The sequence below is a fragment of the Paramormyrops kingsleyae genome, chromosome 11, assembly GCF_048594095.1.
Source record: "Paramormyrops kingsleyae isolate MSU_618 chromosome 11, PKINGS_0.4, whole genome shotgun sequence".
NCBI lineage: Eukaryota > Metazoa > Chordata > Actinopteri > Osteoglossiformes > Mormyridae > Paramormyrops > Paramormyrops kingsleyae.
This window is the reverse complement of record NC_132807.1, coordinates 2,752,506-2,780,000: the sequence shown is the minus strand read 5'-3', so window position 1 is coordinate 2,780,000 and position 27,495 is coordinate 2,752,506. Positions and strand designations below refer to the sequence as shown.

The 27,495-nt window shown below is 43.7% G+C and overlaps 2 protein-coding genes across 7 annotated transcripts in view; both read left to right on the top strand.

Moving 5' to 3' along the window:
• LOC111848061 (uncharacterized) overlaps nucleotides 1-3,110 on the top strand; it is a 9,073-nt gene extending 5,963 nt beyond the window's left edge. Inside the window, exons 10-13 of the mRNA XM_023819776.2 lie at nucleotides 1-210; nucleotides 350-446; nucleotides 544-718; nucleotides 1,346-3,110. The exon at nucleotides 1-210 is cut by the window's left edge and continues 191 nt beyond it. Of these exons, the coding sequence (XP_023675544.1) occupies nucleotides 1-210; nucleotides 350-446; nucleotides 544-718; nucleotides 1,346-1,527 (664 nt within the window). The 3' untranslated portion in view covers nucleotides 1,528-3,110. The remainder of the gene's footprint in view (nucleotides 211-349; nucleotides 447-543; nucleotides 719-1,345) is intronic.
• A 2,831-nt stretch (nucleotides 3,111-5,941) lies between these two features.
• On the top strand, nucleotides 5,942-22,717 carry LOC111848077 (cytosolic carboxypeptidase 2-like). Of its 6 annotated transcripts, XM_072717811.1 has the most exons (21): nucleotides 5,942-9,593; nucleotides 9,788-9,899; nucleotides 11,090-11,216; nucleotides 11,583-11,771; nucleotides 11,871-11,978; nucleotides 12,135-12,285; nucleotides 14,423-15,205; nucleotides 16,164-16,317; nucleotides 16,690-16,816; nucleotides 16,901-17,001; nucleotides 17,750-17,868; nucleotides 18,063-18,129; nucleotides 18,854-18,952; nucleotides 20,068-20,151; nucleotides 20,236-20,340; nucleotides 20,442-20,514; nucleotides 21,041-21,247; nucleotides 21,658-21,691; nucleotides 21,767-21,993; nucleotides 22,288-22,408; nucleotides 22,569-22,717. In XM_072717811.1, the coding sequence occupies exons 2-21, from the start codon at nucleotides 9,825-9,827 to the stop codon at nucleotides 22,666-22,668; spliced, it is 3,051 nt and encodes a 1,016-aa protein (XP_072573912.1). In that variant the 5' UTR covers nucleotides 5,942-9,593; nucleotides 9,788-9,824; the 3' UTR covers nucleotides 22,669-22,717. The 6 variants fall into 6 exon arrangements, with proteins under 6 accessions (XP_072573912.1, XP_072573910.1, XP_072573913.1 ...); XM_072717809.1 differs by having other exon boundaries at nucleotides 5,942-6,180; nucleotides 7,391-11,216; XM_072717812.1 differs by having other exon boundaries at nucleotides 5,942-11,216; nucleotides 16,215-16,317.
• The last annotated feature ends 4,778 nt before the right edge of the window (nucleotides 22,718-27,495 follow it).

The window sequence follows — 27,495 nt, the reverse complement described above, 5'->3', positions numbered from 1 at the left end:
CTACAGCTTTGATTTCTACACTGACAATACTTTCACAACAAAAAATGCAACCAGCACATACCCTTTGGAAGTACAACTGATGGACATGGTGTTTTTGGGCATCAATGCCTACTCCGACCTCCCACGGGTCCAGCTCTTTGTGGAGTCCTGCAAGGCCACTCCGGATGACAACTGCGACAACCCTTTGTATTATGACATCATCAAAAATGGGTGAGGGACTCTAGACGGCTGCTGTCCCCAACAACTACTGGAAACATCTGTGAATTAATTATACCAATAAGTCACCCCCTAATGATTTCTGTAATGTTTCTTTGATCAATAATTATTCTGTATTCTTTTTTTGTTAAAGGTGCATTGAAGATCAGACAGTTGTTGTTTACAAAAGTAATGACACCCAGTTCAACTTTGAAATCGAAGCTTTTAAGTTCAATGGAGACTATAATGAGGTAGCGAAGCAGTTTTTTTTTTTCCTTCAAATGATGAGGCAAGTAATGTATAAAAAAATGTCATATTTGACTCCATTACCACACTGCTTTGTCTCAGGTATACATCAGCTGTTTTGTGATCCTGTGTGAGACTGACAGTCCCAATTCAAGGTGCAGTCAAGGCTGTATGCAAAAACCTGTACTGCGTCGCCGGCGACAAGCATCGGTGGAAACAGAAAGGCACTACATTTCCCAGGGGCCATTGCGTTTTAAGCCAGCTTCACGAAGCTCAGGTAATACTTCTCTGTTTGTCTCTAAAAGTACAAGCCACTTTAATATGTACAGACGTTCCTCTACTTACAAACGGGATGCGTTCCGTTTGTCAAAGACTGACAACATGAGAGACGGGATGAGCAGCAACGCCTGCTGGCCAAACGGGGAAGGGACAGAGTGGGACAGCAGGGGCTGACCCTGACAGCAATCGCATCATGTGTCAAATTACCCACACTAACGCAACGCTGCTAAGCGCTGTAGGCTTACGGACTATGGTATAAGTAGCAGCATTCATTATTGCATTCATAGCCAACCCAAGTAGTAACGAGTATTGGGTAACGAACGAGTATTAAGTAATGAATACTGGACTGCCGAGTACTCAGTAGTAACGATTACTCAAAAGTAATGCATAACCACATCACTACATACTAGGCGGAATTGGCGCACAGAAAAAAATTGTTGCGGACAGGAAACGGAAGCCCAATGAACACAATTTGCACTTACATTCCTCTTCGTTCATATGTCTGAAAGTTCATAAGTTGAAAGTTTGTAAGTAGAGGAGCGTCTGTATTTTATTCTATCAAAGACAGCTTGGCCAAGTTGTGTTGCTACAGTTACAATAACTAATTTTATTCTCTTTATGACAGATCCTTCAGATCATGGCTCAAAGAGTGTTAGTATCACAACTAAATACACCATAGGTTTTGTGGGATTATTCCTTATCACCATACTAGTGCTGGCTGTAGTGATGGTCTGCAAAGCTAAGACAAGGAAACACAAAGCAATCAGCCAGAATGCTCTCCTATCCAACACTGGTTCGGAAGGATAAAATTTAATATCATTTGATATGTAAGTAACACTTTACTTAAGGGGGCACAAATAATGTAGTATTATCCTATTACTTATGTGCATATTATTTAACCACAAATTTAGCCTTAGTTACATATCGATCTCATGTTTGTTCATCATTAATGAGATGTGATATATCTCAAGCGATTATTATGTTACTATACTTAATTCTGTAAACCTTTGTGAGCTAATGAAGGAACTATTGAAGGAGCAAACAATGAATAACACGTGAAATACTGATCTCACATTCGTTAATCATTAATGAATCATGATGCATCTTTTATCTCAAGTACCAACTGTATTTGATCACAATTTGTACTTCAGTAGAAACTGAGCTACTGCTAAGTATTTATGCCCCGTCAAGTAAAGTAAGATGGACATTAATATTTAATAGAATATTGTCTGCTCATATAATTATTTAAATTGATCTATTTAGGCATATTGTTCTACTTAATGACAAGTGGAGTGGAATGAAAAATAATCAGTAAATAAACCATCTGCTTTGATTACAGAATTTTCTGTACACTTTGTCTTCTCATGTAAAAGTTATGCCATATCTAATATATAATATGATATTGTATTTATCTACTTTATAGTTTAGTACTGTTTAGTGGCTTTGTGTGTTTTGTTATCAAACAATACATTCTTCGGCATAAGCATGTTGATGTATGGTTCACTTCAAACTTGAAACAATATTTATTGATCCGTACATTGTTTATATATATATTTGTTATAAGTTATGTAAGATGCAATATACATTTGTATACTCAATAGAAAGTTATTACAGGAATGGAAAAAAAAACATTTGTATATTCAGAAAGAGTTATTTTGGTATAAAGGCACAAATAATGCAGGCATGCTTTCTGTATTAAGGCTTTAGAAAACATGAATGTCTGGATTATTAAAACAGAGGCTGTAATATGAAACCTTATGTAATCACAATACTCAAAACATGAAAGAAAGAAAGAAAATGAAAGAAAAAAAGAAAGAAAGAAAGAAACATGCTGAGCAGATCAGACCAGACCTGTTTTTCCATGGTCATAGACACTACCTCTTTCTCAGGGATCTCTAAATGTACCCAAGCGAGCTGAATTCCTCCAGCATGCCCTGGGTCTTCCCCTGGGCCACAACACATTGGGACATGTGAGCAATGGTTGTTTGGGAGCTTTCCAGGCAGAATCCTGAACCAGCTCAGCTGACTATTTTTAATTTGAAGCTGCAGGAACCTGTCTTATGAGCTCCTTTGGGACCGCCTAACTCCTCAAGCTGTTATTAATGAGTACTGCAACCCTGTGGAGAAACTTCAATTCACTTGTGACCCTGTTCTTTTGGTCATTACCCTCAGCTCATGACTATAAGTGAGGAGAAGGATGTATATTTACCAGTAAACAGAGAGTGTCATCTGATGACCTAACTCCCATGGACTATGGACATATTAAGTTTAGAAGAACAGTCTTGATTTTATTCTGCAAGAATTTTAGTACCATAATATCGCAACATGAACATGTGCAATTTACTTTCCGCAATTCTCTTACACTGCCAAACTAAACAATCTCAGTACTATACTAGCAAACTCTACTTCTTCCAAGCATAGCAGTAACTAAATACTTTGAATGTATGAACTTTGCACATTTCCCCCTATTTCCATAATTACTGCAAGAGCGTCCACTGTTCTTTTGTAAGTTTTAATTAATTAACAATAATGATTTTTTTTCTTCCTGAGAACTGACTGAACGATCACATTACTCTATTGCTCGTGTTTAGTATGAGACCTTGTAAGATGTGACCTTTCAAAATGACATTTAGGATGCTTTTACTATTGTTGAAATTCATGTTTGACAAAAAGACTGACGCAAGACTATTTGGATGTAACTACACATAGATCTATTCTAATATGTTCAAATTAGCTTTAGTCACCTATGGCACTGCATGACAGAGTTATACTCCTATGGAGTTTCCAGGAAACTGTGATCGTACAGGGAACTGATAATAAACTCAGAACTCAGAATTCTTCAAATTAAGCCTGTAGCTCTGAGATATCTATTTACCTCTCTATTTTCTAGGCAATTAGGTTGTTTAATACTTTGTGACTTGTGAATATAGCATATTTTTAGCATATTATAGCATATTTGCAGACTGCAAATTTAAACTGTGTGATAGAAATTAATTTATTAATTGCCATGCTCTTGTGTTATTTTATTTCTCTTTGTGTGACATATTTCCTTTTAAGCACAATCCTGGAAGCAGGTGGAAAGACATTTCACCACATGGGTGTACAGTAGGGGTGGCACAGTGGTTGGCGCTGTTGCATCATACTCCTGGGACCAGGGTTTGAGTCTCCGCCAGAGTTCCATGTGCATGGCGTTTGAATGTTCTCCCTGTGGGGTGTCCTCTTGGTACTCTGGTTTCCCCCCACAATCCAAAACATATTGAGGCGAATTGGAGTTACCAAATTGGTTGTGTGTGAGCCCTGTGATAGGTTGGTGCCCCATTCTATGTTGTTCCCTGCCCTGTCTGTACCCTTCCGGATAGGCTCTGAACCTTCCTATGACCATGAGTAGGATAAGTGGTTTCAGAAAATGGATGGATGGAGGTGAATTTGGGAGGCATGGTCAGGTGGCAGCTTCTATTGCTCTTTCTCGATTCTACTTCAAACTTCTCCCCATCTCCATTCTTCGCTTTCTCATGTGTTCTTTTTTTAATTAGATTAGATTAGATTAGATTCAACTTTATTGTCATTACACATGTACAAGTACAAGGCAACGAAATGCAGTTTAGGTCTAACCAGGAGTGCAATAAGCAGTGAGTGCAGGATAAGGTATAAGTTATAAGTGCACTTACATGGGATATGTGCAGGGAGAAAGTAAGGGGGATATTTACAGATGGATATACTGTGAGCATAATATACAGATTGCTAGTGACTATAATCAGAAATTTACTAATAGATGAACAATATATACAGGTTGCTATTAACTGTGATCAGGAATTGCCGATAGATATGAACATAATGTACAGATTGCTATTTCTAGATACAAGTTGCTATTTCTAGAACAGGAATTTACAAATAGACATTTACAGATATATATAATAAGAAATTTACAACTGTATTGTGCAATGGATATTGCTTTCCGAATATGTATGTACAGTGTAGTGCATTAAAAATTAAATGATAATAGTGCAATGATAATGCACTGATAGTAGTGCAATGATAATGGAGAGAGTATAGGAGTGTGTGAGGGGGGGCAGGTGTCAGTGGGGGGCAGAGTTCAATAAGGAGACCGCTCTGGGAAAGAAGCTGTTCCTTATTCTGCTGGTTCTTGACCTGGGACACCTGAAGCGCCTACCGGAAGGCAGGAGAGAAAAGAGTTTGTGGGCGGGATGAGAGTAATCCTTAAGAATACTGCGTGCTCGACGCATACAGTGTTTCTTCTGGATGTCCTCAATGGCTGGAAGTGGAGTCCCTATAATGCGCTGGGCAGTTTTCACCACCCGCTGCAGTGCCTTACGCTCAGCAACAGAGCAGTTTCCGTACCAAACTGTTACACAGTTGGTTAGGATACTTTCTATTGTACAGCGATAGAAATTCACCAGGGTGGCTGAGGACAGCTGGTTCTTCTTAAGTGTTCTCAAGAAGAAGAGGCGCAGGTGAGCCTTCTTGACCAGGCTAGAGGTGTTGGTGGTCCAGGATAGGTCCTCCGAAATGTGGGTCCCCAGGAACTTGAAGGATGAGACAGGCTCAACAGCCATCCCGTTGATGTAAATGGGTTCATGTGATCCTCTTCTTCCCTTCCTGAAGTCCACAATGAGCTCCTTGGTCTTAGTGGTGTTAAGGAGCAGATTATTGTCCGTGCACCAAGTGGCCAGGTGCTTGATCTCCTCTCTGTAGGCAGTCTCGTCATTGTTGCTGATGAGACCGATCACCGTAGCATCGTCTGCAGATTTGATGATGGTGTTGGATCCCTGTACAGGCCTGCAGTCATGGGTGAAGAGGGAGTAAAGGAAGGGGCTCAGCACACAGCCCTGTGGTACACCAGTGTTGAGCGTGACGGTAGCGGAGCAGAAGTGGCCTGACCTAACATGCTGAGGTCTGTTGGTCAGAAAATCCATAATCCAGTTGCAGATTGAGGTATTAATGTCCAGGTCTCTAAGTTTGGTGATTAACTTAGAGGGTAAGACAGTATTGAATGCTGAGCTAAAGTCAACAAACAGCATTCGTGCATAGGTGTTTGTACTGTCCAGGTGTGTGAGTACAGAGTGCAGTGCTATGGAGACTGCATCATCTGTGCTCCTGTTGCCACGGTAAGCAAACTGGTGTGGGTCCAGTGAGGATTGGAGAAAATCCTTTAGGTGTGTCAGGACCAACCGTTCAAAGCACTTCATAATGATGGGTGTGAGTGCTACAGGGCGGTAGTCATTCAGGCATGTTGGGCTAGAGTGTTTCGGCACTGGCACAATAGAGGTAGATTTAAAGCATGCTGGTACAGCTGCTTGGGCAAGGGACATGTTAAAAATGTCTGTGAATACCCCAGCGAGCTGCTCTGCACATGCGCTCAGTACGCGCCCAGGGATACCGTCTGGGCCAGCAGCCTTGCGTGTGTTGATCCGGCTCAGTGCGGTGTAGACATCAGAGGAGGTAAGTGTGATGGGTGAGTGGTCGGTTGAGGAGGTGATCTTGGTGGCAGTTTCTTCATCGTCTCTCTCGAAGCGAGCATAAAAGTCATTAAGCTCAGTCAGAAAGGAGACATTGGTGGCTGCGGGGGGTGGAGTGGCTGGGTTTGTAGTCACTGATGGCCCGGATGCCCTGCCACATGCGTCGAGGGTCAGAGTTTGAGAAGCGCTCCTCTAGCTTTAGTTTGTAGCAGTGCTTCGCCTTTTTGATGCCCTTCTTCAGATTAGCCCTGGAAGTGCTGTAGGCTTGTGCGTCACCTGATCTGAAGGCAGTGTTGCGTGCCTTTAACAGGATACGCACCTCCCTGTTCATCCATGGCTTCTGATTTGGGTATATGGTGATCTGCTTCTGGGTTGTAACACTGTCTATGGTAGTGTTGATGTGATCCAGAACAGAGGAAGTGTAGCTGTCTATGTTCGTGTGAGAACCACAGGTGGCCTGAGTAGCAAACATACTCCAGTCCGTGTGTAGAAACCGGTCCTGGAGTGTGAAGTCTACCCCCGCTGGCCACACTTTGATGGTCTTCACTGATGGCTTCACACGGTTGATGAGGGGTGAATACTTGGGGGTAATGAACAAAGAAAGGTGGTCTGATTGTCCCAAGTGGGGGAGGGGGGTCACAGAATAGGCTTCAGCCATGTTTGTGTATACATGGTCTAAAGTTTTGTTTCCTCTGGTGTGACAGAAAATGTTTTGGTGAAATTTCGGGAGTACTGTCTTTAAGTTGGAGTGATTAAAATCCCCCGCAACAATAAAAGCAGCCTCCGGGTGACCAGTTTGTTGTTTGCTGATGGCCGCGTGAAGTTCGTTCATAGCAAGCTTGGCATCAACGTCGGGGAGGAATGTAAGCGGCAGTTATAATAGTGGAGGTGAATTCCCGTGGCAGATAAAATGGTCTACACTTAACCATGAGAAACTCTAGGCTAGCTGAGCAGTGTCTCCCAATAATAACAGAGTTCGTACACCAAGCATTGTTAACATAAATGCACAATCCTCCGCCTCTGGTCTTACCGGAGTCATCCGCCGTTCTGTCTGCCCAGAATGTTTGGTGCTCAGCTAGAGCAATAGCATTGTCCGATATATCACACCCACACCGGCAATGCAGTTTCGTCTGGTTTTTCCCTCCTGCTGAAATGACTCATTGTTTTGTGTTTTTTCTTTGTGTTGCATGTAGTTTCCAGTCTTTTAACTTCCTTCAACTTCAACGTCATTGTCCTCAGAAGGTAATTGGTTTGCAGCAAGTCAAAAAAACAAGCATAAAAGAACAAGGGTCAAAGACACCAGAGCAAGAGGACAAAGGGCACTGAATACAACAACCTGAGAGGAAAAAATGTTCCCCAACTCCCCATCCTTATAGTTCTCATTAATAGTTTAAAAACTCATATACAATATACCAATCATACTATTCTTGTAGTGATAAAAGCCCCTAGTATAAATAACGTTCAAAATAACACCAAAATAAGTTACTGCTGGAAATGTTAGCAGTAAATTTAAACTGACCAAAGTGACACAGCCAGGATCATATATAACATAAATATGCAACAGCATAATCATCAACAACAGTATTAGGTCCCAACCAAATATTAAACCAACCTAAACCATCCCTGCTCTGAATTCAGCACAGAAATGGTACTGGGCACAAATGAATGTCTGAATCTGTTGGTTTTTATAGAAAAGATGTACTGTATGTTACAATCCCTAGTGTTTCTGCACCACAATTGTCTTCTGAGGGGGTTGTTTGGAGATGGCCACGACATGGAGATGGCTCTTGGGTGAATGTATATGACCGTGACAAATATTTGAAGAAACTCACAGAGCAGATAAGGCGGGCGTAGCGATTCGGACAACAATTCAACATCTTTAGCGCATAGTCTTTCTTTAACCAGAACATGCTTGCAATATCTTTGATTTAGTTTAGATAGCAAACCCCATCCCCTCGTGACACGTCAGTCCCTCCTGCATCTCAGTGTGGGTGCATCGAAACCATTAATGGCCACTTCAGTGTCCGAATCTCTCTCTGACAGCCATGTATGTCTCTGTAATTGTCAATAAGCAAGGTTCTCAGAGCTCATTTTGAAATCATTTATTGACTTGCAACTCGTCAGTCTTATTTTGAAGAGACTGCGCATTTGAGAGAATAATAGAAGGCAAGGAGACCTAGGAGAGAGATTGTTTCCTTAGTCTTTGCCACACACCAGCCTGCTTACCACGCTTCCTGGTCCTATGGGGGATTGCGCCAGTAGAATCCCTTTTCTCAGTTGTTTGATCAACGAAACAGTTTAGGTCAGGAATGACTAGATCCACAGGTGGGTAAAGGTCCTGAAGGTAACTCCACTGAAGGAGAAAATCTCTGCTGTATTTGATGTAGTCCGGTTTGGTGAACTCAGTCCAAGCTTGCATGAAGTAGAATACCGTCCTCAGAAGAAACAAACCCATCAACTCCATGATATCAAATAAATGTATCGACAAGACATAATCAAAGTTCTATACCAGTCACTTCAACACCTTGTCTTTTGTGAACCCTACAAATTGCTTCTGCATATAATGCAAGCCCAGCTATAAATAATGCATGCAATGAAATTTCATGTTTTTGTAGTGTCTGTATATCCTTGTACTGTGTTAATCATTGGAATTCCAATATGATCTTCATAAATATATGCTTCACTGCCTTGAAGGCACCACACAGCCTCAAATGGGGTATTAAAAGTGTTACTGTTGCAGTAAGCCTAGATTAAAACCCCAGAGAGAAAAGGCATATTTACCTGTTAAATAATGAAGCTGGGGGCACCCTAAATAGGGTGCCAGTCCTTCCCCAGATAGTATCATGTTATGAATTATAGTTAAATGCGTTGAATTATGGTTAGTGTTAAATTATCAACATTGAAACTGAATTGATTTTTGTTCAGATTTTCAATATTGAAAAAATGATGGTGGCAAAACTTTGACCTAATGTTATAAAGTGAAAGATTGAAGATCAACGTTGTTTCAACGTTTTTGTCTGAAATGGAATCAATGTCATTTCAACATATGTGTGCTATCTGGGTCACAAGGCACAAGCACCAATTCACCTAAACTATATGTGTTTGGACTGCAAAAATAAACCGGCATATCCAGAGGAAACCCACGCAGGTATAAGCCAATTTAATAGAGAGAGACACATACAAAGTCACCTTAAATGTGTGAGGCTATAGCGCTACCTGCTGTCAGCGGGACCCACTTTTGGGCTTTAGCTCACAAAAAAACAGCGCAATCTGGTTTCCAGGGAAACAACGTTTCCAGGGTTACGAGTCGTAAACAGTCTCTAATAGTATCTACACATTTAACTCCGAACTGTGCTGGCTGCTGTTTGGGACGAAAATATCAAGGCTCTCTTCTCTGTAAGTTATACAATCGCCGTCTTCGTGCATGCATGCATACATAGATAACATACACAGACACACATACAAAAAAGTGTGTACATTTATATATGTGTGTGTGTATATAATGTATACACACATACGCGCGCATGACTTTGGTTCATGTGTTCATTGTCGCTGAAAAGTGCCCGCATTGCTGATTAACTCTGTGACAGAGTTTGGGAAGTTTTCCTGCTCTATGTGGCTCTTCGAATGAGTCAGTTTCAGAATGGGCGGTCTGACGAAACAGGCGGAGAATTTCACCAGCTTCGATATACAGTATGCAGGGTGAGTACGCAGTGTAATTTAAATTAACAGCTGTAATCAAACTTCTTGCGAATACAGTCATGAACATGTGTATGTAATGTGTATGTAAGCTTGAACAATATATAGGCCTAGAAGACAAAGTAAACTATTACTAAACATTGCCAGGTGTCCCATTTTCACAATATTCACTCTACGTTAAATAATTCTGACAAAGTTAGGTCCCAAGTCTAACGTTACATTAAAAGGTAAACTTCAAAACGAAATGCTATACTTCATTCTTAATGTCTCATAGCTGTATATTTACAATGAGTGTTTGTATGTACACACATCGGAGTAATCTGGTATTGTCAATGTAGAATTGTGAAGCCTTCAGACCTCTGTAAATCTAGCCTTAGATATTCAGATTTCCGTTATTAATGCAAGGTAAGCAGTTTTTTGGGGGCGCACATTGCCAGATAACACAAAAATCCAAGGGGGTGTGCATTGTCCCATAGGGCACACTGATCAAAACACACTTCAGAGGACACATCTGTTTCATTTGATTTTGGAATTATTAATCCATTCAATTATCGTCCCATTGCATATTATATGGATACAATATAGTAATTAATAAGTATTACAGACTTAGATAAACTGAAAACCCAAATGGTATGCATTGTTCCCCAGGGTCCACTGATCAAAGCACTGATCTCCTTACAATTGAAATTACCTAATTTCTTAGTTATTAACAAGATTTTGAATTTGTGAAATGGCTTGAACCGCAAAAATAATCGAGATGCATCGTTGTCTGTGTACTGGAAATCTAAATCCTGTCATAAGAACTGCCTGTCTTGAATCGCTTAATTCTGTTAAAAGATAGTAGCCTAAAGCCGGAAAACTGAATATCGAATATGAGACTAACTTTACCGCGGTTGGACCGTTTACAGTTTACAGTGATGAATTAAGTATGAACATATCAGAATATCAATATATTGAAAATAGGCTATCAGGTGTTGCTTTGTTTCTTCTCCCCAAATTTTCAGCTGCACAAGTTATTTGGATTATAAAATTGCTCTGTTTTGCTTTCAAGATTCTCAGTAAATAACTGACTACTGGAAAAAAGACTTGTTACATATGTCATGAAGTTTTCTATTCAGTGTGACTTCTGGAGTCTTATTATAAGCATGGTTGGCCGTAATTTATTCATTGACAGGAAGTCTTACTGCTTGCAGAGTAAATTGCAGAGCAGCGTCACCACTAATAGACTGTGGGAGAGAATCCATGGCTTCATTCTGTCAGACGGCGAGGACCCGGGGACTGAGACAGACGGTGAACACAGGTGCACCCGGAAGAAATTCTGTGAGTGAACTGGCTATTTATTTCACACCCGAAACTAAACAATTAAGGCTTTAATTAAAATGCACTTTAATTAACTGAAGACATGTTTAAATTTGCAGATTTTAAGTTCTATTTTTGATTTTCATTATTAATAGGACAATACATGTACTGTATCTTATATCTTATACCAAGACGTTTGGAAATCTGGCTGTTGTGCTATTACTGATTCTGGGTAGTCGTATAATTGCAGTAAATTGGTTTAGTTGCTGTTTCCCAAGAATAATTTCTAAAGGTGCCACAGAAAAAGGACTTGTTTACATATATTCGTTCAGGACAAATCTATGCAAGACTGAGTGTTAAACATCTGTTTAATTCTCTTCTCTTCAGTTTCCATTGCCCTAGGACAGTCCAGAGTCAAGACCAGACAACTTGTCTTTGATTTCAACGGATCCCACTTTGTGCCCCATCTTTGTCAGCCACGGGGGCTCATCTCTGTACCTCCTACTGCCAGTTTGCGCAAGGGGGTCCGTTGGCCCATAGAGTGTGAAGTCATCAAGGAGAACATTCAGCACATTGGTACAACTGCTGCCGCAGTCCTGCTGGTGCTGCAGCCAAACGTGACACATAATCGTTATGCCGGTGCAAAAGTTACATCGTTATTGTTCCTGTTTTTAGAATGGGAACCTCCGGAACCAGAGCCGTTCTACCAGCCTACAGGCTATGAAAGATTGCCAATGCCAGTGGGGGAAGAGAAAGGAAAGTTGGTTTACTGTATTGATCCAGGTAACCCATCCAAAGCATTTCAGTAGCTTCATCCAGTGAATGCTGCAGGAATGTTTTCTAATTGTAATGCGTTTGGTGTCCTCAAATTGGATAATGGACAATCCAGTATAACAGTATAGCATAAAAACAACTTTTATTATGTCTCTCATCTCCCAGCCACAAAGTTACCCTACTTTACCCGTTCTCGATGTGGGGGCAGCCGGGGGCCAATCAGGAAGGCTGCCTCTCGCATAGATGTTGGAGATGGCAACCACCTGGTGTTTGAGTCCCGATTTCAGAGTGGAAACCTGCAGAAAGCAGTGCAGACGTGAGTGTTTCTGTTTCTGCACATGGCAGCTGGAGCTTCTGGTATTAAATGCATGGACTTCATCAGAAATAGCCTTTTCTGTAATGCAGTGGTGGAATGTAACAAAGTATTTGTACTTCGTTACTGTACTTAAGTACATTTTTACGTATCTGTACTTTACTTAAGTAAAAATAATAATGCATACTTTTTATTTTACTCCATTACGTTTTGTGGCAATTATCTGTACTTTCTACTCCACTACATTTCTACAATTTATGCCGTTAGTCGTTACATTTTATGAACACAATTTCCTCAAAATCTTGCATGAAAAAATAGTTAGCCTATTGCGTTCTGGCGTTGTTTGCCATTTCCTACCAATCAGGTGGCTTTATTAGCTCCAATGATGGTAGAGCGCGCGTCAATTAGCAGCACAAGCTGGTAGACTGGCTTGATTTCAAGAAGACGAGACATTCAACATGGTGCCACCCCACCACTAGTGTTTGCTTACTGTTGTGTCTCCCTTTTACTGCTCTTAACAGATGTGTTGAATAGTTTTGTAAGTACATAAATGATTTAAAGATATATCATGTCCTGATTGGTTTATCTTAATGGTATATTAGTGGGTAATACCTAGTAGATAACTTGTCATCCACATAATTCTAAGTTAGGGTACACACAGTATTGCAGAGTGCACGCACAATAAGCACACCAAACCTTCCAATACACATATACTGTATAGTTGCTTGTAATTATTATGAGCAATGACATTGGTAGAGGCGTAAGTCAGTATATTTACTATTCTTTTGCAAAATGGCAAAATGGTTGTTGAGACAAACCATTGTGTGAGTACTTTTGCTTAAAAAAATACTTTAAAGTAAATTTAAAAGTAAGTACTTAGTACTTACTTAGTTCTACTTTTACTTGAGTACATATTTTGTAGGATATTTGTACTTTTACTTAAGTACTAAGCTTCAGTACTTCCTCCACCACTGCTGTAATGTAAGCTCATGTTCAGGGAAAGACCTCAGAGTATTTCCTAATTATCACACACAACTATGAACAACTATGAGTTGGGAAACGATCAAGGGACAGATACTTAACTGTAAGGATCATAATGTGTATTATGAAACTTTGGATTTTAAGTGTCTTTAGCAATATTGTTTTCTCAATCAAGAACTAAGTGTCTATATCACCTAAAAGCAAGCTTACTGGATATACACTGGACCAGAGTTCAAAACCAGACAAGCCAATAGTCGAAATCCAAATACAGCACTGAGAACAGAAATGTGTCAGAAAGCAAGTAGGCGAAACAAGGTTCTAAACAAAATACAGAATCAAAATAATTAAACAGAACCAAGCCAGAGAACAGTCAGGTAAGCAAAAACAGAGAAGACTTAGTAATCGCAACACTCACACAATACTTCACACAATACTTCACTAAATTTACCTTCAAAACTTAAAAATAAAGTCATTAATAAGCCGGTGTTTACCAGTGGTTGAGTTGTGTTTAGGACCAAGGTCCACCATGATATTGTCAGTCGATCTACTGTACCTTAACGAGAGTGAAATTATGCAGAATAATTTAGGGGGATCATTAGGGCGGATGCTATATTTTCAAAGAGGATGGTTTTCATCATTTTTTCCCACAGGGGAGATGGCATCCCATAACAATTTGAGCCCTGGGGATGTCAACATTAATTTAAAGAGCAACCATCTTAAAAAATACAATCTTATCTTTTTAAACTATTTTAAATTCAATATATATATTTCCATATCCATCCAGTTTCTGTAACTGCTTATCCTATTCAGAGTCACAGGGGGTACAGAGCCTATTGGCACTAGGCAGGGAACAATCTAGGATGCGGCACCAACCCATTGCAGGACACATTCACACATGCACACCTATGGGCAATTTAGTAACACCATTTAACCTCAGTATGTTTTTGGACTGTGGGGGAAACCAGAATACCTGGAAGAAACCCCACGACAACACTGGGAGAACATACAAACTCTACACACATGGAGCCATGGTATTGGAGTCTTAAAGCAACAGTGCTAACCACTGCACCACCATGCCACTCTTACGTTTTCATAGAACTGTTAATATATCTCTATAATATTTCAAATGAACCTTTTTTCTCTTTATTCTCTACATCAGTGGAGTGTATGACTATGAGCTGACCCTGCGGACTGACCTTTACACCACCAAGCACACTCAGTGGTTCTACTTCCAAGTGAGGAACATGAAGGCCGATGTGACCTACCGCTTCACCATTGTCAACCTCATGAAATCTCGAAGCCTGTACAGCTCGGGTATGAAGCCCCTTCTATACTCTGAGCGAGCCGCCCAGACTCAGAGGGTGGGCTGGATGCGAGTCGGGTCGGACATCAAGTACTACCGCAACAATCGTGAGGACGACGGCCAAGCCTTCTACTTGCTCACCTGGACGTTCCAGTTTCCCCACGAGGCTGACATCTGCTACCTAGCTCACAGCTACCCATACACCTATTCAGACCTGCAGCGCTACCTAATGGGTGTGACTTCTGATCCAGCCACTGCTGTCCACTGCAAGCTGCGGGTGCTGTGCCACAGCCTGGCTGGCAATGCGGTTTACGTCCTGACCGTCACGTCTCCCTCGATTAGCCGAGAAGTGGGCCGGGCAAAGAGAGTTGTGGTGGTGACTTCTCGCGTACACCCTGGCGAGACCGTCAGTTCCTGGATGATGCAGGGCTTCCTGGACTTCTTGCTGAGCGACACCCAGGATGCACAGCTGCTACGTGACACCTTTGTCTTCAAGGTGGTACCCATGCTGAACCCCGACGGCGTAGTGGTAGGAAACTACCGCTGCTCACTGGCTGGCCGCGATCTGAACCGCAACTACTGCACTCTCCTTCGCGACTCCTTTCCCTGCGTATGGCACATGCACAATATGATGAAAAGGTGATATATGGAGAAAATAGCTTCCTTTATCTGAATGTTTAGGTCTTGCTCATTAATCAGTTGGAGATCATTAATATCACAATGATCTCATAGAGAACCTAAGTGACTGTTTGTGTTGGATTAAGGGATCATATCTGTATCAGTAAGATAATTCTAGATCTTCTCCCGGGAAGTTTTTGATTGTGTTGCTCTAGGACAGTGTTTCCCAACCCAATCCTTGGGGACCCTCAGACAGTCCATGTTTTTACTCCTTCCCATCTCTCAGTAGAGATCTGAGAGGGAGCAAAAATGTGGACTGTCTGGCAGGGAGCTGGGTGGGAGTAAAAACGTGGGTCGTCTGGGGTCTCCGATGACTGGGTTGGGAAACGTTGTTATAGGAAGTAAAGGAGAAAATCCATTCATTCTAATAGACTAATAATTCTGTCTAATATTACTTATGGTATGAATCCTTGTTTGAAGTGTACACAGCCAAAGCTATGAATAAAAAGAACTAAATATTGAAAAACTAGAAAATAAATAGTTTAATTCAGGTTGCTAGAATGACATTAAACAAAATGCAAGGAACATGTATTTCATAGTGAGTTTGAGTATCGGTGTCTGTCTTCTGCTGCTGTGTACTGCGGACAGGGTAACATTTTTGGTGGCTGTCTCCTCACACCTGGGTTGGAGGTCTGAATTGTACCCATGCTCGGTGTATGTGTGTGAAGTTCACATGTTTTCCATGGGTTGCACTGGTATCATCCCACAGCCCAAAAACATATGACTAGGTGAACTGGCATCTCTAAATTTACCATAGTATGTGTATTTATGTCCTGTAATAGACAGGCATCCTGTCCATATTTTGTGCTCATAAAGACAGAAATGGGAATGTCAGGTTTGGTGTAAAACAGAATTAGATAATAGTAGCCTCACTGACCTGTAACTGTTTTTCTGTGATATCACTGCATTGGTGGCACAGACTGATGACTGAAAGAGAGGTGATCCTCTATTGTGACTTTCATGGACACAGTAGGAAGAACAACGTCTTCATGTATGGCTGCGACAATGGCAGCAGAACCACTCTGCAGGCACGAGTCTTCCCCTTGATGATGAGCAAGAATGCAGCTGATAAAGTAGGGCCCTGGTCTGCATGTCAAACCATGAAGCATTTATACATAGTCACAGTGTTTCCCCATCTGGTCCTCAGGGACCCACAGACAGTCCACATTTTTGCTTCCTGCCAGAAGTTGGGAGGGAGCGAAAACATGGACCAACTTTGGGTCCCAGAGGACTGGTTAACAGAATCAATAAGCCAGGCAAATTCCGAAACTTTCTGCAGACTTAAATTTTAGTCTAGCGTGAAAAGCATATGGATCCACAATTCAGCTATCATAGTTACTGATTTTTCTGCAACATTTTAGTAATAATGCTGATGTTTAAAAAAGTGTTTTTTTATTTCCAGGTTTCAAAATCAATTTCAAAATCTTTTTCTTTTGCCATTGCAGTTCTCATACAAAAGTTGCAAATTTAAAGTCAGCAAACACAAAGAGGGCACAGCACGCATTGTCATGTGGAAGCTGGGCATTACCAATAGCTACACTATGGAATCCACCTTTGGTGGATCCACCTTGGGTAGGTTAACAGGCGTAAGTATGAGGTACTGCAATTTCTGGTGTCTGCTCTAATGTAATATATACTGTTATTTTTGTTTTGTAGGGAAAAGGAAAGGCACACATTTCTCTACTCAGGACTTGAAATCATTGGGATATCTCTTCTGTGACACTCTCCTGGACTACTGTGACCCTGACCCAGCCAAGGTCCAGAACTTTACTTACTGCATGGTTTTCATTAATAATTTGTAATGTAATATGGTAACATTTTACATAATGGGGCACAATTAACTTAGTAACTCAGCTACTACTCAAGTACAAACCACAAGTACAAACTAATAATATAGTAACTGCATAAAATATACTAACTATTCTGATTGATTAAAGATGAATGAACATGGGATCAGTAAGTAACACTTAGTTTCTGGTTATTTAATACATTAAGTAAGAGTGTACTACTACATTATTTGTGTCCCCTTCAAGTAAAGTGCTACCTGTAACATTTATGTAGTGTACGTATTAGATGGTTGTTAGTGTAAATATTTCAAGGTTCTGTTACCTGTAACACTATAATAATTTCAAGGAGCTAATAGGAAATCCTTCACGTCCTTCTTTGAATGCTGTCATATAAGTCCTGAACTAGATTTGTGGAATATCGGGCCATTCTTCAAGAACGGTCTCTACTTCACAGAGAAGTTGATGCAGATCTCTTTTATAGCCAACACATGCTGCTAATTGGCAACAAACCTAATGTTTCACTTTGCTGCATTTGCAATTATGATTTATTTGTTCTAGTAAATTAAGAATTTCAAGTTGAATTCCTTTTTCATGAAGTAACTCTGTGCTTATGTCTACCTCCTATGTTTATCAGAGATACATTTGTAAGATTTAATTTTACGTTTGCGTGTGGTTTTCCAACCCGTTTCTGTTCTCATCACTCCGCTTGACCCTTCAGGCCTGTCGGTGCTTGGATGAGCTAAGAGTCTTGCTGCAGCATAAGATCCAGCAGAAGTTGGGAGTAGATGTGGACAGTGATGGACTCGGTAGTATTTCTGTGTCTGACATTGAATCCAGGTAATGATTTGTGTGTGGAATGTGTATTTAACTAATTTATTTGATATACAATAATAAGTTAGCTTATGCAAATATGTTATATTGTTTCTAAAGAACTGTATTAAATAAAATTCATGCCTATAAAGGTACAAATACTATAGTAGTAACATGATACTTCCATATTATTAAGTATACAATTTTATGTTGTCTTACAGCACAAGTGGTTCAAACAGCACCGAGTCTGATGGCCCGCCTGTCCATCTGCTATACATCCCAAATGAGGTACATAAAAGACAAACTTACTATCGTATAACAATTATAAACACATAGTATATAACCAAAAGTATGTGGACACAATTATATAACCAAAAGTATGTGGACACAATTATATAACCAAAAGTATGTGGACACAATCATTAATTGGAGGCATTGGCTAATTAAGAAATTAAATTAGAAAATGAATGGATGGAATGGGCCATCACAGAATGCTGTCCAACCCAGCAGTTCAACAAATTCCTATCCTGGTTGAGCTGCTGTGGTCAACTGCAAATGAAGTAATTGGAAGTGCAGATGTCTGGGACCAAGTACAGTCAAGAGGTGGTAGCCACACAAACTCACGGAAAAGGACTTGATGACCCAACATCAATATCCAACCTCGATGGAAATAAATCCCAAAAGCGATTTTACAGCATTTAATGGAAAGCCTTCCCAGAAGGATGGAGTCTGTTACATCTACTGTACAAAGGGTGGACCAACTTTGTATTAATACCCTTGGTTTTGGATTGAGATGTTGGAAAACTGGTGTCTACATACTTTTGGCTGTATGGTGTCTTTCTGTGGGAAGGTATTTCCCGGCTTTCAATCATTTTGACTTTGACCTTATATCTGTATCTCCGTACCATCAAATCTTTAAAGTTGACCATTTTCTCATGTTCTGCTTAATTTTGCCTTTAATAGACATCATATCTGTATGAGCCATGTTATGACTTCTTGCTATATTTCTTAGCCAATAATATCCAAGAAAAAGCATCTGAAGACACGCAAAGAAAGGAACAGATTGCATCAGAAAAAATTTCAAAGCACCAAGCAAGAAATACAAAGCATGGTATGACCTGTTGTCATGTTTTGTTTGGGTTGTATTGGAACATGTTTTGTAAACTTTTATTTTTTTAGAATTTCTGTGTTCAGAATTTCAGAAAGAAATGTGATAAAGCATTTTCTTATTTTATATGTATATTTACAGTAATAATTTCTGGCTCATTTGGCAGCAATGCAGGCTCATGCTTCCGGGCTTATAGCTCTGTAGCTGCAGACTGTTCATGTTTCCTTTATATTTATACAGAGTTCCCCCTGTAATGCAAAACATGAGGTTTGGTTGGGGGAACTGGTGTCTCCAAATTGCTTTTATTGTGAGAGCACATGACCTGGTAAGGATTTGCATCCCATCCAATGCATCCCCCTACCTTTTGCCCAATACTTCCAGTTTCCTGACGTAGTTTTAAAATAGTGATCATTTTAATTTCTAAAACCCATTAGGGATCAAACGGTTACCATCTTCATGGTAAACCATGGTAAAATTCCTGACAGTTAGTATTTCCGTTGCAATTTTTAATTATCTTTAAAACCGTGGTCGATTATCGCATTTGGAAAAACTCACATTTAATACTGTCCAGCATCAACCAGATTTAGCAACAGGCTCCCAGACGCAGGTGTGGAGGTACAGCATGCAGCATGGGTTTGTTTAGTGTCAATGAAAACCTGCCGTAAGGCAATGACAGCACTCCAGATATTTTTAATGTTAATGCACATTTGATATGGGTTTTAAGTGTTTACATAAGGTATTGATGATGTTTATGAAAACAAAAAGTGCATAGTGCTGCTATTTTTTTGTGGTTTTCAACATAAAACTTGAAATTATTTCAGTTTGTGTATTATTACTTTCTGGCCATTTTCAGCACATTTTAACAATACCGCAATAATACTGATACTTCTGATCATTTTGGTCACTATAATCGTGTTATTAAATTTTCATATCGTACCGTTGCTAATGTCAGTTCCATTTAAAGAACTATAGTGTGCTGTAGTGTGTAAGAGAGTTACCAGCAGAGATTTGCAGTGTCTTTAAAATTCATGAATGATGGGCAGTATTAACATCAAGCCAATGCATATTTCAGCTAAGACATGTTTTTAACTTTTTTACATTTTCATTGTGACTCCCAGGTTCCAGTGCTAACAAGTGAGGGAGAAGTGAAAATTAAAATGCAAGAACCAGCTGTGGAGGGAATGACCAAGAAGAGAGAATTGGTGGGCAGAATGAAATGCAACTACTCATAGTATTTTGCTAGAGTTTGTTACGGTATAAAAATACTCATACAGGGTAAATCACAGGTACAGTTTGTGGGAAAAGGGAGTGGTGAGAGTGAGCGGACCTGGGTTTCCCCGTCTGCCACCGGCACTGGGCACATCACCCCGACAGTGGAGAAACCGCTGAAGGTAGTGGTGCAGCCATGTTTGTTCCACGTTACTTTCAGCTACTTGTAGTTTTTGCTCGATAACAAGAAGAAACTGCTACCTGCATTGTATGAATTTTTCAGAATTTCTGCTTGGAATCTGCTGGCAAATTATACAGTTGGGATGGATGTCGTTCTACCCGTCAATCTGTCGTTGGTAAGATTATGAAGAATGACTTCAGAAATCCTGCTACTACCACTGAATGTGACATAGTACAGAAAATCCTTTTAAAAGTGCTCAAAATAGCAAAAATATCCATCCCTCTATTCATCTTCTAACCACTTATCCTGGTCAGTGTCACAGGGGGTACTGGAGCACATTCCAGGCACCATAGGGCACAAGGCCAAGGTGCATTCTGGATCACAGCACACACACAATCTTACACTATGAGTGATTTAGACCCGCCAGTTAGCCTTACTGAATACCTTTGGACTGCGGGAAGGAGCACAGGGAGAGCATACAAAGCAGCAGCAATATTCAAACCTCCAGTGCTGGAAATGTGAGGAAACTACACTTTTGGCGTCTTTTTGATACTCACTGAGCCACCGTGACACCTTGAGAGCAAAAATATGCACTACTTTGTCCCAACTTTTTATAAGAAATTGTAACAAAAACTATAGCTATTTTAGCTCGTTTCTTACTGACAGTAGATTCATATGAACATTTTGTTTATCATTCACAGATGAGCGGCAGACAAGCAGCAAAGAGTGCCTGCAGCAGCAACTGCACCTCATGATACAAGGTCACTGGCAGCCTCCCCCCCGCCAGCCATTCCCAATCACAGCCAACCGGCAAAGATGGCTCCCTCGCTTCGCACAGAAGTACAGAACTCTTCAGCCACACCCCCTGATATTTACCTGGGACTTAGAAACAAACGTCTACATGAGAGGTATGTTTCCAACAGGGACGTTGCTAGAAATTCTGCCCCCCCCCCCCCCCCACTTGCGTTTGCACTTTTAATCTGAAAAAATAGTGGTCTTACATAAATAGAACTTCCCATATAAATTACTGGGCCCTCTGAATCGACCAGGATATCCCTGCTCCTCTAATGCCTCTCACTTCCAAGTCTCAGAAAGGGGGTAGCTTGATGTGTGACCTCGAAGTCCGACCGGACTGTAATGCTGTTATGCATCAAACTTTAGCACTGCTAGTTTACTTTGTTGGTTTCAATGCAGCATTGTACATCATGGAGATTGCAGAATTACCTTTTTTTAAAGTAATAAAAAAAAAATTCCACAGAGATTTTAATTAGTAAATGTTAATCTGCTGCTTTGGTAATAGTGTTTCTCAACTCCTCAGGAGGGTACCCAGCATTTCGCTCCTCACCATGCAGGTAACAGAATAAAAAACACACTTTGTGAAAGTTTCCATCTATGAAACGTGAATGTAAATGCTCGCGTGCCTTTAGAAGATCCTCAGCTGCAAGCAGTGGAGCGATATCAAGAGCGGTTCCAGAATTCATGTCATCAAAACGGCCGCTACCGTCCATTGCCTGTAGCCCTTCTGCCTCAACCGTAAGTGATAAGGCCAAACCACCCTCAAGGATTCAGCCAAAGCGAGCAACCAAATACTTCATACCCGACGCTTCAACATCCTCAGAAACTAGCAAAGGGCAGGAAACTGATTACAAAGAAGGTAAGAATATATTCATAAAAAATAATTGATTGTTTAGAAGTTTCTTACTGGGAAAATATACTGACTGCAGAAAATATAACCATTATAGGTCTAGCCATAATAAAACTACAATTTGACTCAAATCCTCATCTGTCAATGACCATGGAGACTGATATATTACATAAAAGTTAGAACTAAATATACAGTCACACTCTTCATAGCCCTGGGTATCTCTTTTAGTAAATGAGATTGCATTTTATTTAAATTAGCTTGTTGAATTTTACTTTAACTGGATTCTTACTGTGTCTGTCAAAGAATGGAATAATAACAGTGAAGTTCCTGTTCTTGAAGACACTGCCACCAATGCCAGAGCGAATACATCATCATTAATCCCGGATTTAAAGAAGCATGACCTGAGTGCGGATTTGCAAAGAAGGTTTCAACATATTTCACTCATAATATGAGTAGTTTGTATGTGCTATTAGTGAGAATATGAATCCAAAATATCATTGTGTAATTTATTTCTACAGCTCAGTTACTTGTAGAATGACATATTATTAAGCTTCCATTGCATCTCTCTTTGTCTTTCCCTTCAGCACTGGCAGACATTCAGGAGATCAGACGGGGGTGCGGCTGGGAAGCTTAGTGTCCTTGAGAAAGAACCATCAAAAAGGAATCAAAACCGATGAATTATAAGGAGTGATGCATCTGTCTCTAGCGTGAATAAAGATTGCTGGTATACACAGCTAATGTGAATATTTATTTTCACGTGCATTCATGTGTCTTGGACATTAGACTACATACATAGTTACCCAGGGTTACACATCTTCTATTTCTTCTTTATTTTATGCTCTACACTGAATAAGTTTTACGTAATTAAATCTAAAGGGCCTTAATTACTGCATTTCAGCATTTCCACCATGAGTCACATAAAGCATACAGTCCCGTAAAGAATGCTGTGTAGCCAGGGAAAACATGGGTGAAATACGTGGCAAGAATGTATGCAATAGTGTGTTGGATAAATTGGACTTACAGTTTTTTTTCCAATTAAGCACAATTTTGAAAATTGGGCCTATGTTGACTACGAGTACTTTACTGGCTAATATATCCCAGACCATGTACCATTGTTATGAGATCAAGATTATCAAGATTATATGTGTGTGTGTGTGCGTGCGTGTGAGTGTGTGTGTGTGCGTGCGTGCGTGTGTGCTTGTGTGTGAATGTGTGTGAGTGCGTGTGCTTGTGTGTGTGTGTGTATAGGGTGCTGGTGGGTTGTTTACTGAAGCATCATAGTTACACAGATAATACATCATAAGCATACGGCTGACAATGGGCCAAAGGAGCCGACTTATGAACAAGTGCTGCTTCCAGTGCTGCTGTCACGAGCAGTGCTGCAGGCGAGCAGGAAAGCATACAAGCGGACCAGGAAGTCGAATAACTCGGGTTTATTCGGAGGACAGGACTGGGGAAAGCACACTAAACATGCGTCAATGACCGATCTGGGGTACACTGACTTAGACACGGACTAAATACACCAGACATGCCACGGAGAACGAGCCACAGGTGAGAACAATCAGGGTGAAAACAGGAGGTAATGAGGTGGGCGTGGCACACATCGGGAGCGGACGGAGCGGGGCGTGACATAACCCCCCCCCAAAGGCGCGCACACCGGGCGCGCCCGGGAGGAGGCGACGGACGGGACGACGGAACAGGACCTGAAAGACAAGAACAAAACCCTCAACAAGACCAGGGAAACAAGACCGAGAGACAAAACAGAAAGAGGGACGAGAAGAAGGACAGGACCTGACAGAGAACGGGGAAAACAGACAGACAAAGAGAAAAAGGAGACCCAGCGGGGACACCCACAGGCGACACGAAGGGGCCAGGGGTGCACGGAGGAGGAACAAAGGGACCAGGAGCAGAGACAGGCGGGACGAACGGAAAGGGAGGAGGAAACAGGGGAGCCCGAGGGAGCCCAGGCGGGCGACAGGCAGCGGCCGAAGGGGCCGCAGGGGAGAGGGAGAAGGGAGCAGGAGGGGACCACCCAGGGGCCAAGGGAACGGGACGAGGGAGTGACGGAGGGGACACGGAGGGAGCAGGAGGGAACACCGGTGCAGGCAGGCAGAAGGGGGAAGCCGCGGCAGGCGGAGGCGCAGCCGGAGCCGGCGAAGGCGCCGTCCGACGCCCAGCCGGAGCAGGGGGGCCCGGAGGCGGCCGACATGGACCCGGAGGCGGGACCGACGACCGGCACCGAGGATCCAGGGGGGGACCCGGCGGCGACCGCCGACCCCGAGCCGGAGGACCCGCAGGCAGCCACCGAGCCACAGCCAGGGGCCGAACGGGCGAGCCAGGGGGCAGGGCGGGCGGGACCCGGGCCCTACGCCTATGTCCCCGTCCCTTGCTGGAGACGGAGAGGCGGGGTCCTGGGGGGCGTCGGCCTTGCCGGGGTAACGGCGAGGGAGCCAGGGCCTCAGGCAGGGCCGCGGGCAAGACGGGAGAGGTGGCCTCAGGCAGGGCCGCGGGCAGGACGGGAGAGGCGGCCTCAGGCAGGGCCGCGGGCATGAGTCCAGCAGGGGGCGCCTCGGTGGGCTTGGGTGCAGGCGGAGGCGGCACCGGAACCTCAGCTGCAGCTGCAGGCACCACCAGCACGTGGCCAACAGGGGGCGCCTCATCAGGCACCACCAGCACGTGGCCAACAGGGGGCGCAACCGCGGCGTGCACCTCAGGCAGAGCGGAGGCAGCTGCAGGCGTGCGACCAGCAGGGGCCGCTTGGGCAGGCGCCTCGGGTGTCCGGTCAACAGGGGGCGCCTTGGCGGGCGCCGCCATCACACGGCCAGCAGGGGGCGTAACCGTGGCCACCCCAGGCCGTTCAGGCGCAGGCAGGACGGGCGAGACAGGCAGTTCAGGTGCCGGCAGGACGGGCAGTTCAGGTGCCGGCAGGACGGGCAGTTCAGGTGCCGGCAGGACGGGCAGTTCAGGTGCCGGCAGGACGGGCAGTTCAGGTGCCGGCAGGACGGGCAGTTCAGGTGCCGGCAGGACGGGCAGTTCAGGAGCCGGCAGGACGGGCAGTTCAGGAGCCGGCAGGACGGGCAGTTCAGGAGCCGGCAGGACGGGCAGTTCAGGAGCCGGCAGGACGGGCAGTTCAGGAGCCGGCAGGACAGGCGAGACGGGCAGGTCAAGAGCCGGCAGGACAGGCGAGACGGGCAGGTCAAGAGCCGGCAGTACAGGCGAGACGGGCAGGTCAAGAGCCGGCAGGACAAGCAGGGCAAGCGGGTCAGGCAGCTCAGGAGCCGGCAGGACGGGCGCCACCAGCACGTGGCCAGCAGGGGGCGCCTCGGCGGGCGCCATCAGCACGCGGCCAGCAGGGGGCGCCTCGGCGGGCGCCACCAGCACGCGGCCAGCAGGGGGCGCCTCGGCGGGCGCCACCAGCACGCGGCCAGCAGGGGGCGCCTCGGCGGGCGCGGCCTCCACGCGGCCGGCAGGGGGCGCCGCGGTGGTTAGTGCAGCAGGCAGAGCGGGGCCAGCCACAGGGACTGCAGGCAAACCAAGCAGGACAGGCGGGACCGCTGGCAAAGCGGCGGAAGCTGCAGCAGGCGGTGCCGCAGGCAGAGCGGCGGCAGCTGCAGCAGGGAGGGCAGGCAGGACGGGCAGGTCGGGTGGTGCTGCTGGCCTCGCGGTAGTTGCAGCAGGCGGTGCTGCAGGCAGATCGGCGGCGGCAGCAGGCAGCGCAGCCGCGGGCAGATCGGCGGCGGCAGCAGGCAGCGCAGCCGCGGGCAGATCGGCGGCGGCAGCAGGCAGCGCAGCCGCGGGCAGATCGGCGGCGGCAGCAGGCAGCGCAGCCGCGGGCAGATCGGCGGCGGCAGCAGGCAGCGCAGCCGCGGGCAGGTCCGGAGCCAGCAGCTCCGGCATGGATACGCCGGGGTCCATCCCTGGAAGGACGGCATCCGCGGCGTTTTCCCCGGCGGGGAGAAGGGAGCATGCTCCCAAGAAGAGCGTCGCCGGCTGGGTTTTCCTCCCTTTTCTCCGGCCTCTCTTTTTGGAGCGGGAGAGCGGAGCCCTCTGGGACCCAGGGCAGCTCCCCAACGCTGGGGGGTTGAGCGGCAGAAGCCGCGTCACGCTCAGGTGTGCGCCGCTGAAGTGACGTCCTTCGCGGTGGGGTTGAGGCTGGAGTCCTTCCCGGCTTGCTAGCGACCGGGATCGAGGCAGGCGGTGAGTCGGGGGGCGGCTCCCAGGAGGTGTACCCCAAGGGGCCCAGCCAGACTGCCGCTCTCTCCCTCAGCTGCTCAAGGTGTTCTCCCACCTTGTCACGCAGCTGCTCCTCACCGATCTTGTGCCTCTGTCTCAGGAGCACCCAACATTTCTTCACCAGTGGGCGGGCTATCGGATCCCCTTGAAGCTCCAGCATGTTCGTCCACCAAACAATCTCTTCATCCAGGGGAAGCTTTTCCCAGGCAGCGCTGAGCGTGTTCGAGAGATCGGTCATTCTGTCACGAGCAGTGCTGCAGGCGAGCAGGAAAGCATACAAGCGGACCAGGAAGTCGAATAACTCGGGTTTATTCGGAGGACAGGACTGGGGAAAGCACACTAAACATGCGTCAATGACCGATCTGGGGTACACTGACTTAGACACGGACTAAATACACCAGACATGCCACGGAGAACGAGCCACAGGTGAGAACAATCAGGGTGAAAACAGGAGGTAATGAGGTGGGCGTGGCACACATCGGGAGCGGACGGAGCGGGGCGTGACAGCTGCACTCATAGCCAAAAATATTGGTACTTGCACTTCAAGTAACGTCAAATAAATATTTTTTTTCTGATGAAATTAACAGATGGTATTAAATGGGACAAAATCTTCTGGTATCCACACATAAATTTATTTGAATTTGTACTGGAGGACGCCACAAAAGTGATGTTATTTACAAATTGTTCACTTGTGTGGAACCACCTGATTGGGCAGCCAAAGTCTCTGAATGCATGTAGGGTTTTTGGTAGACTTGGAAAATTACTTACAGTACCCTTTAGATCAAACCAAATTCAGTCTAACTCCAGTTTACTTTGAATTGGGGATTGTTTTAAAATATTGTTCTAATGGTTGCGGGTAAATTTGTTCTTGGTTTTGGGACTTTTTGTTTAGTTCATCTCAGGCACTCACCTTAACTGACTGATTAAGCCCAGGAGCTCTAGTTCATTAATCAAATCTAACCCAACCATAGAATTGCTGTTCATAGGTGAAAGTAGTAGTGTCGCAATGAGTTATTTCTTAGCTGGTTTTGCACACACTCTTGTAAAACTAGAAAAATAGTGGGAAAGGGGATAGATTGTCCTCAACTATCTTTAACAAAGCTGTACTATGCAAGTGTTGCATCTAGAGAAAGGAATATGATTGTAAAGTTGTAGTTGAGTTCTACTCAGTACTACTTCAGTGAGTACTGAAAATGCATTGCCACTAATTACATTGAATTGCAATTGTATTATTTTTTTTATAGTATTTTATATGTCATAATCAGTTATGAGAACAAA

Coding starts and splice junctions, on each gene's coding strand:
- LOC111848077 (XM_072717809.1), top strand. CDS start 10,997: ATGAAGTTTTCTATTCAGTGTGACTTCTGGAGTCTTATTATAAGCATG. Junction 12,286..14,422: donor CTGCAGAAAGCAGTGCAGAC/GTGAGTGTTTCT, acceptor TCTCTACATCAG/TGGAGTGTATGACTATGAGC. Junction 20,341..20,441: donor CAGTGGAGAAACCGCTGAAG/GTAGTGGTGCAG, acceptor TGAATTTTTCAG/AATTTCTGCTTGGAATCTGC.